This window comes from Pundamilia nyererei, unplaced genomic scaffold (genome assembly GCF_000239375.1).
Source record: "Pundamilia nyererei isolate P.nyererei 1_Seehausen unplaced genomic scaffold, PunNye1.0 scaffold00039, whole genome shotgun sequence".
NCBI lineage: Eukaryota > Metazoa > Chordata > Actinopteri > Cichliformes > Cichlidae > Pundamilia > Pundamilia nyererei.
The window spans coordinates 2,511,433-2,521,360 of record NW_005187440.1 but is presented as its reverse complement, the minus strand read 5'-3'; the positions used below and the strand labels follow the sequence as shown (position 1 = coordinate 2,521,360).

The 9,928-nt window shown below is 40.4% G+C and overlaps 1 protein-coding gene across 2 annotated transcripts in view; it reads right to left on the bottom strand.

Moving 5' to 3' along the window:
- Positions 1-1,609: 1,609 nt before the first annotated feature.
- plekhm2 (pleckstrin homology domain containing, family M (with RUN domain) member 2) overlaps positions 1,610-9,928 on the bottom strand; it is a 22,516-nt gene continuing 14,197 nt past the window's right edge. For both annotated transcript variants that reach the window (XM_005730762.1, XM_005730763.1), the window contains 13 exons: positions 9,112-9,385; positions 8,245-9,030; positions 8,092-8,161; positions 7,655-7,745; positions 7,067-7,131; positions 6,669-6,757; positions 6,207-6,339; positions 5,602-5,792; positions 5,255-5,320; positions 4,972-5,131; positions 4,610-4,789; positions 3,915-4,031; positions 1,610-3,795 (listed from right to left, as the gene is read on the bottom strand). In XM_005730762.1, the coding sequence (XP_005730819.1) occupies positions 3,658-3,795; positions 3,915-4,031; positions 4,610-4,789; positions 4,972-5,131; positions 5,255-5,320; positions 5,602-5,792; positions 6,207-6,339; positions 6,669-6,757; positions 7,067-7,131; positions 7,655-7,745; positions 8,092-8,161; positions 8,245-9,030; positions 9,112-9,385 (2,360 nt within the window). In that variant the 3' untranslated portion in view covers positions 1,610-3,657. The remainder of the gene's footprint in view (positions 3,796-3,914; positions 4,032-4,609; positions 4,790-4,971; positions 5,132-5,254; positions 5,321-5,601; positions 5,793-6,206; positions 6,340-6,668; positions 6,758-7,066; positions 7,132-7,654; positions 7,746-8,091; positions 8,162-8,244; positions 9,031-9,111; positions 9,386-9,928) is intronic.

Here is a 9,928-nt window from a genome sequence, read left to right as displayed (position 1 = left end):
CACACACACACCATATAGACGTCCCTGTACACTTTGGTTGACATCAGGCTTGGATGCAAACTGTTTGTATGACCTCTGCAGGTGTGTCAGAGAAATTAGAGTAACTGAAATGGCAAACTATGAATATGTAACAGCTCATCTGTCACTGTCTCAGTGTGACATTTGGTCAGAAAACCTTTGAACACTTTGATTTAAAACACAGAAGAAGTGACTGAAGTAGTGTTTACTTTTTAAGGGATTAGTATTGTATCTTATTCACTTATTCATTGTTTTATTTGTTCTTTTTAAATGTGTGTAAAGTACAGAAAATTACAAATGAATATGTATTTAAGCTCTACATGACATTATTATCACTTTGACCTTCAGCTCAATCTACTGGGCTTGAAGAAAAGGTCAGAGGTCAAATGTAACATGATATTTTAAATCTTTACATGGTACTTTCTTTAAGTTGACAATACACAACACACTTTTAAGAATCATAGTTGCTAAGTCAATTTTCAACCAATAAGTTATTGAGTGGACTTTGAAGGGGAAGTATGCCAAATTTGAATAGATTGCTAACATGAGCCCACTCTACACCCCTACTAGGTCTCAATAGAACTCATTCAAGACTTCATTCAAAACATAATCTCCTTGGTAGAGGTAATACAAATCACCAAGCAGCATGTCATAGGCACTACAAAAACAGCAAATTTCCCAAGACAAACTATTAATTGAGCAAACATACACAAGAAATGTATCTAAAGCAATCACAGACAATGGGAACACATTTTGTGTTACACTTCCTAAAAGCATAGTGACCTAAGATGCCCTCTTACCCGTGAATATTCTGTTCCTGCGCTAACACAACTGCCCTCATGACTCCACTGTATTGCACCATATTTCACTGGCGTGACCTGTGACAAAAAGGCAGCTGTTAAAAAACACAAACAGGCATACTAAAAGCGGAGGAAATGACACCACAGGAGACGGGGTTTGGTTACAGTTCACAAAGATTTATTTGTACATTCGTTACATTAAATGAACAGTATAAAACCTTCAGGACATGCACTTCTCCAAGTGGGAGTTCAGGGACTGTTATGTTTGATTAGTGCTTCATGTACATTTTAATAAAAATGCTAAACACAATAAAAATATTACATGCAGTAAACAAAAATCAAAAGGCGCTTTTGCATAATGCATTACTTAAAAGATGTCTTCCATCATTGGCCAGCAATGTCTCACCTGCAAAAACACTGCTTAAAAGGACTAACTTTGACTTTCTCGTTATATACAATTCATATTCTCCAACTCTTAAACACATTCATTATTAATCATCCGACAAACATTTCAAGTAAGTCCAAATATTGCAATGCTTCTTTCCCACTGTGGGAGACGAATTTAACTGCACTGCCAACCAACCCTATTTTGGAACCCATTAAAATATAAAAGGATTTCTCCAGAAAACCTTTTCCAACAGTTGACATCACTCTGCAGCCGTCCATGTGTGCAAAATCACTTCTTAATGCACCGAGCACAAGGGAGGAACCAAAAGGAAAGCAGAAAATTTAAAAAGGACTGCTGCAAAGCAGAAAAAAATTTAATAATAATAATCATAATAATAATAATAATAATAATAATAGTAATAAAATGCTCAAAAAAGAAGAAGCAACTGGTGAGTGTTCTGATGCGAAGTACCCTTTTCACCTGAGATTAGATTTCTTTATAAAATAAAATAAAAATTATATATATATGAATAAATAAAAGCAGAAGGTGAAAGAGAACATGGGGCACTTAGAAGAGCTTAAAATACAAATCAATGCGGACATGAGAGCAACACAGTGACATGTGTATAGGGCTTGGGTAACATTTCCATACATATTCAACAGTAAGTAGTGGTAAGACGTATATGACCCACAGACCTACATCGAGCACAAGCATTGACATTTCTCTCAAAGGACCCAGAATGAAAACGTTGATTGTTTTAGACCCTGTGAAATTATAAAGTGTAAGGCATTGCTGAAAGAAAAAAAACAAACCTGATGCTTAAATTTAATAATTTGGCAATTTAATTCAGTTCTGCTAAAAAAGGCAACATTGTCATCGCAAAGAAAACCTCATATTTATCTCAGCCTTCCAGAAAGAGCAGTCACACGGCACATGCAGCAGCACTTTAACCCTCTAATCAGGCTCAATACTAAAGACAAACATGCATTATTCATGTCTCCGGACAATCATTTCTATGCCAAGTAAGGCGGCTTTTTATTTTTTCTAAATTTGTCCTGTAATTATGTATTCTTGCCAGATTAAGGCTTTACCATTAGCTAATGTAACAGGCTATTATTTAAAAGGCTCTAGACTGTAAAATTTTGAAGGATTTTAAACCTCAAACGTGGTCCTACTTTGGGACTAGTGCAGAGGACGCAGGCATGTTATAATCTAGATGTGTGGCCAGAACTTACAGTACAGCATAAACTACGGGTGCAAAATAAAAATAAGAAGTCAAAACATTCTTTAGCTCTCAGTTATTAAACAACTCCTCACCCAAACCTTAAATCCTCCATTACAAAACAAAAACAAACCTCCAAACTGGATAATTTGGTAACAACTGTTCCCATTTTCTCTAAAAAGGAAATAAAATAAAACATGGCATGTTAATGCAATTCCACAACCAGTACCGCTTAAAAAACTGGGAAAAAAAGTGCAAGTCAGCATGGAAACCTCCATCTCTGCAGAGTGGAGAAAAGGCAAGTTTGTTGTATTTCCTGAAAGAAGTTATTTTCATCTGAATGAAAATGTTAAAACTGATAAAGTGAGAACTCGGACAGATGCTGCAGCCATGAGCATGTTATGTAACAGTGCAAGCTTTAAGTATTCGGATATCCTCATTCTCTCCCGATGATGTGCTGTGTGTATGTGACAATACTTCAGAGTAACTACTTACTGACAAACCGAAATTTAATCCCAAACGTACACAACACATATGTAACCGTCAGTGAATATGCAATGATACTGTATGTTTGCACTGATGATACGCCACCATTATGGTTCAGAAGCACGTTTTCTAAGTGTTAATAAGCAACAAGTGACTTTTTCTTAACATGGGTGTGTGAGCTGTGCAGAAAGTTCCAGCTATGGAGTGTCAACTTTTTACTAAACCAACAACCAACCATTTCCTGTTTCATTAATGGCTTTGTATATGTGCATGCATAAAACTCTCATGTTACAGAGAAGCTTCTGGTAATTGTTCTGTGTCTCCATCAAGCTTCTCCAATCTGCTAAATAATGTAATTATCATTTTGTATCTATATCTCAATTGTCAAATCATGTGACAGCAAATGTCTTTGATTTGGCATGACTCAGTCTACACTGCTCCCATGTGTGAGGAATACCAAGATAGTGAGTTATAATGCTGTTTTATCAGGCTACTATAAAACTCTGCGGTCTTGCATCATTGCAATGTGATGTGCATCACGCAGTGCTTCTACAACAGGAAGTTTCTCTGATTACATTTAAGAATCAGAGGTTCATCACAAGCCGCATCACATCTCGTTGGTTTATAAGTCTTTTAGTTTATGACTACGCAGTGGCACAAACTGTTACACCCCATCCTGTCAAACTATCAGACTCAGTGGCTGCAAACACACGCAAATGTGTAGATATTCACGTGCGTGTCTGTCAGCACCACGGTTCACGCTGGGCTCTGCCTCGAGCCAGACTGTCGGCTCTCTGCCAGGCGCTCTTCATCAGCTCGAGTGCCTCGCCGCAGCGTTTCTGCACCAATGGATCAGAAACGTCTCTGTGAGGAAGCTCAACCTGTGTGCGGAGAGGGTGCATGAGGGTTACATCCTGACAGTAGTTATCTTCACTGGCTGCACAGTTGCTCTATTTTTTCTTAAACACACAACAATTGACAGACTAAGCGATGTTGTTACCTGAAAAATGGCCTTCCATGCGTCGTCCAAAGCCTGCAGCAATCGATCTCTTTCTCCACAGCCGCTGAAGTACAAAACCCAGGGCGGGAGGAACTGTGCCCGATCAGCTGCAAACTCCTACCAACAAATTGGAGAATAACAGTGATGCTTATTATAGTGTTAAAAAAGTGTTAAAGCAGTGAAACGTAATTTATGCAATGTACATGGGGCAGCTGTGATCTACTAAGTGCAAGGTTGGTGGTTCAATCCCTGGCTCCTCCAGTCTGCATGCAAAAGGGTCCTTGGACAAGATACTGAACCCTGAAGCGTGTTCATAGAAAGCACTCAGGCAAAAAAAACAGCTTGTATGAATTTATGTGTGTTATACAAAGTGTTTTTAGAGCTTGAGAAGAAAACAGCTGTAGAAGAATGAGTCTATTTACCATTTGAGAGAAAATGAGGTAACCCCTCAAACTGAAATCTGATGGCACATTCTGTAAACTTTAGTTCCACCAGATCAGCAGTGCAACAGTTCTTGACTACCTTGAAGGCAACGGCTGTAATCGGCTCAAGCATGAGTTTTATCAACATTCATTAAATTATGATACAATTTCCAGTCGTTCCAGCAGTGCTGTACAATTTCCAGTATAGGACAGAGATTACACTGGTAAGCCATGTTAGCAAAACTAACACCAGCTTTAGAAATGGTCACTCACAATAACACAGTACGCCATGTCTGCCTCCAGGCTGACAGCGATGACATCACAGATGTCAGCGCTGCCCAGTGAACGAAAGAAACTCGTCTGGCAGTCCTGATGGCAAGTCAGCAGCTTCTTGTCTGTCACCACGAGACAACATGGGATACACGGGGTGGGGGAGACACCCTGAGGAATGACCTGGAAGCAAGGTGGTTGTATGTCATTTTAATACGGCCGATACATAGAAGGAAAATAATGCACTTCCTCTTTTAATATCTAAAGTAGACCATAACCATTGCTCTTTAAAGAGTTTTTTTATGGTTGGGTGAACCTCATGAGCACTAATGAACAGGCTGTCTTTACTATCTTTCTCTCCTCACCCCTTTAGACACAGACTGGCAGAGTAACTGCATCCATTCAGCCATGTCCTGCTCGTTGTTTGCACTGAGCACCAGCGGAGGGCGCTCTGTCAGGATGACTTGGAAAGCATGTGGACGTTCTGTGTTGTTTGAGCGACGGCAGCCTCCACAGTGCTCTCCTCTTTTGAAGTGAGAGTGAGAGAAGTGAGAGAATACAAACGACATGAGAAAAATATACCAGTGAACTTCAGTGTCTTTGGACATTTGCTTCATGGATTTTGAAGAATCTGCATCTGAAGCCTACCCCATGGTGACTGAGAGCAAGGGGGTCACATCTGTTCTTTCTGCATACAGGTACAGAATCCCATTACTGCATGACAAGAGAGCATAGTTACATTCAACTTAACAAAAGACACATTAAACACATACAGTTCACTATGACTGCTAAAGTGAATGGAAGGAAGTGAGGTGTATGGTAAATGTAATCTACACTTTTTGCACATAGTACTCATAAAAGTATGTCAGTGGTGTTAATGCTTATCAGTGGTTTATTTGCTTTTTCAAGGAAAGAGACCTCACAAAACTGATAACACACAATGCTTGAGGGTTAATGTTTGATATTAAAATAAGGAGACAACAACCTGCTCGTACCTGAGAACGAGGTAGCAGCTCTTCCACTGCTCTTTACCCAGGTATGTAGTTCCAGACCGATACTGCAGAGACCCTTCTTTTGTGCTGGAAAATCCTCCAAGATTTGGTGGACCACCTTGGGGAGATAAAGTCATGTCCATAGGATCCTCCCAGTGAACCAGTGAATACAGTTTAATAGACACTTCAGATACCTGGGAACACAGGTAAGGATCAGTTAGCCACCTCTTTTAAAGTCTGCCAAGAAATATGAAAGCAATAAAGCAGGGAGTCTCAATTATTCTACAACCCTACAAAGAAAAACAATCATGAAGATGTTTTTGATCTTCTACTGTGATTAATGGGTTTATGAGATGTGCAAGTCACTGCATTTTGTTTTTATTTACATTTTACACAGTGCCCCAACTGGAACTGGGGTTATAATATTTGATGTTAGGGATGCTAAGCTGTTTTGAAGGAAAGTGGTTATTTTAGTATAAATATGTACTCTAGAGGATGAAATATGTACATATATGTACTCCTACCTGAACAGGTGCACCAGGAAGTTCTTTTTTATATATCAGTAATGATTGAAATGAATGTGATCATCGTGTTTAAAGTTACTTTACCTCGGAGTGAGACTCCTGGGAGACAAATTTGGTGAGCGCCAGTTTTTCCATGGTGGCGTCTGTCAGAACTGAGGGGTACGGAGGTTCTCGACATCCTTTTACCATAGCTGACTTGAGACTAGTCAGGAACCAACTAAAAGTCAAGAAGAAATTGACTTGAGGTCAGAAGGAGGCGGGACTAACAACCATTTGGTGGTGTAACCTTCGTGCTTCTATAAAGTCAGTATCTCTCCGGCTCACATCCTTACAGTTGGATGGAAATACTTATTTAGCCTCCTGCTTTGGACATAAAATTAACTTAAGTCACAGAAGAGTCTTCATTTCAGTGCAGATTATTTGATTTATATGAAAGGAGAGACTGCGCAGGCATGCTGCAAAGACATAATCATGTCAGACGGACGTAAATACTGTACATGTCAGACACTGCGTGGAGCTAAACTGGTAAAAACAAATATGAGGCACCTTGTCAGCGAGGTGTCAGCTGTGTCCAACAGGAATTTTCTTCGTCTGTTGGTGCAAACCAGAGTTACTGTCTGCTGGTCGAGGCCCACCTAAATGAAAACGACATCATGACATCATCAGAAACAAAACTGTCATGTTTGGCTTCACAACTCAGAGCATGTAGTCTGTATGCGATGTACCCTAAACCTAACCCGCCGGCTGTGGCTACAATGTAGCTTGTCATCACCAGTGTGTGAACGTGTGTGTGAATGGGTGGATGACTGAATGTGTAAAGCCCTTTGGGGTCCTTAGGGACTAGAAAAGCGCTTTACAAATACAGGCCATTTACCAATATAATATGATGAGGTAACTGCGTGCTGCGTAATAGAAACATGCAACTTCTGTAATTAAGAGCTTACTGATATGTAGTCCAGCTCGTTATAAGAAACAGCATCTTCTACTGTGTAGGGCTTCTCTGCTGCACCTGCGGAGGAATACGAGACATGCAGAAATGTTAATCTCATGTGTAAGCATTATGTGCAGCCCAAATACAGGCACTGCTATCCTACTACAGCACATTAAGCTGATGTAGTACTCTAAATTATATAAATATGTCAAGATCTTATTGCAGCTCAGATTCTTTTATTTTATTTATATAGTTTTGTATGTAAATCTTCTATTTCTTCTGTGTTTCTCATTTGCTGATATTTCTAATCTTTTCTATTGTTTTCAAATGATTGTGCATCCTATTTATATTATTTATGTGTTCATTTTTTCTCTTTGGCATCTTTTGTGGACAGTAAAGGAAGATTTTGAATGTACAGGGAAATATGTGTCTTTACTGAGTGACGACAATAAAACTTGAAATTGTGAAACTTGGACACCACTGTTCCCACAACTGTTAAATATATACTTTAAATATATATTGTGGGAACAAATGCCATTATTATTAATTCCCAGTTTAAGTTTTGGACTTGTTCATCCCTTATTACAGACAAGACTTTCACCCTTTCTAAGCAGGTAGATGTAACAGTCAGTCAGCAGCAGATAAAGAGGCTGCAGGTCCCCCTCCATGTGACCTGTGCTCATCCTCACCATCTGAAAACACAAAGAAAAAGCTGAGACAAGTGTTGGAAACTGTCTGCTGTAAAGCAGTCTACGACATGATGTCGATGTTAGATAAATGACACAATCCACACAGGACTTTTAGAGGGATGCAGTTCATCAGCAGCTTCATTACATTTGATTATCAATGTTAATTAACTCTGTTACATGATGATTTTTGAAGAAATTGGAATCAATTTAGGTTTTTGTTTACAGGGTTGGTGTAAAGTTTGAAACATAACCTGTATCCACTTCTCTGATGTCAAAACCAGCAGGTGCAACAACACTAAAACCACCATCCCTTAAAGACAATAAAAAAAAACTCTCTCTCCGTCTTTACCTTGAAGAGCTGCTCCTCATTTTCTCTGAACACATGAATCATAAGCAGCAGCAAGTGATTGTTGTCCACCCTGAAATTTGAATGACGAACACTATTAAACAAACATTAAACAACGATATAACAACAAACAGCTCATTTTGTTCAGCTGCTTACTTAAACTCTGCAGGATGAGAACTTTCAGAGGGACTAAGCTTCTCCTCTTGTAATACTTGTTTTGTTTCTTCAGCTTTAAAAGTCTCTTTGTCTGTTTGTGCGTCTTCCTCCTCCTTCATGACTGGTTCTTGTCCTGCAATCGCTTCTGCTTCTCTTTCATCTTCAAGGCCACCTGAAAAAGTTTGTGACTGGCTAAGCTCTGTAGAGTCATGGTGGCTACCACGCGTGGGAGCAGAGTCTGGACTGTTGGGGGTAAAGCAGCAAACGTCTGCAGGAACAGGAGAGGTCGGCAGGAAGCCGTGGCTTTTGGCCAGAGGGGAGCAAGAGGTCTCTCCTGGGGCCGGATCAGGTGGTTTACCCCCTGAATCCTTACGAAAGGGCTGCTGTGCAGGAGGCTCGGAGCTCCGATAAGAGCATTTGCTATTTTTGTCCTCCTCTGGATGTTCCCAGGTGTCCTCTCGATCCAGAGTCCCATTGAGCTGGTCAATGACGTCACAAAGCGGTTGGCCCAAGCTGTCCATGGAGGTGTCTGCCATCTCTGGGAGTCGCAGGCCTGTTCCATCATCACGTCCTTCATCCAGAACCTCTGATCCAAGCCGGCTTCTCCTCAACTCTCCTTCATCATACAGCTTCACTATAGAGCAGTTAACTAAATCAGCATCTACTGAAGTGATGCTACTTTCCATTTCCACTTGTTCAGAGGAGATGGAGTTATGGGTGCTGCTGATGGAATCTGTAAAGCTCTTTCCACGTCTCTTCTTTGTTGGTTTCCTTCGTTTTGCCATCCTGGAACAACAGAGGCGTTAGCGCTTGTTCAAAACACCAGAAATATGTGCATGTCAGTAACGGAAGCTGTATCTACCCTACCTAATAACCTCAAGCTCATTGCTGTTGATCTCCGTGTCATCCCCTGTGGTGGTGCTACTGTGGCGGCTAGGCACATGAACTGGTGTGACGTCAGCTGAGGTATTGGTGTCAGAGTCCTCGTTGAACGGGTTGTGTCTGAATGTGGGGCTGTGAGGAGACACAGGCGGTAGCTTCACCCTCACAGTGGTAGAAAGCACCACAGTGTCGCTTATGACCGTCTGTGGATCAGAGCCACTGGATCGTGGGCAGCTTGCCTGGTCAGTCAGGTCACCCTCTACCATGAAAAGGCACAGAGATTCAATTATTTCATGCAAAAGCAGCAGCAGTTACTACATTTACATTGACACCATTGTAGAAATACACAGAATTTTTTCGTTTGCACCGTCCTGTTGGTTTGGTAGCAAATACTACAAAGAAGTAATGTGAAGGAGAATTCTTTCTATTCATGCATTTTTATCAGAATGTGAGAAGTGACCAACAAAACAGCGCCACAAAAAAGTGCGTGTATTCCTTCACCTGTGTAGCACAACAAATGTTAGGGACTGCAGAGTTCTTGGTAGGCCTTTGGCAGAGTCAAAAAAAGCACAAAATGCAACAAGTAAGAGCTCAGTTAGGCACACAGGCAGAGGTTTTCTTTTCACAGGCACAGACCTAGGTCAAGCTTTATCACTGTAGCTGGCAGAGTTAGATGATACATGGATATGTCTGAATAATTTAGAGGAATCAGTATTTGACATTAGGGTTATTAATAATGACTGTTGTGTTTTTGTACAAGCTGCATTTGACAATTATATTCTCATCAAAGCTTCAGAAAATG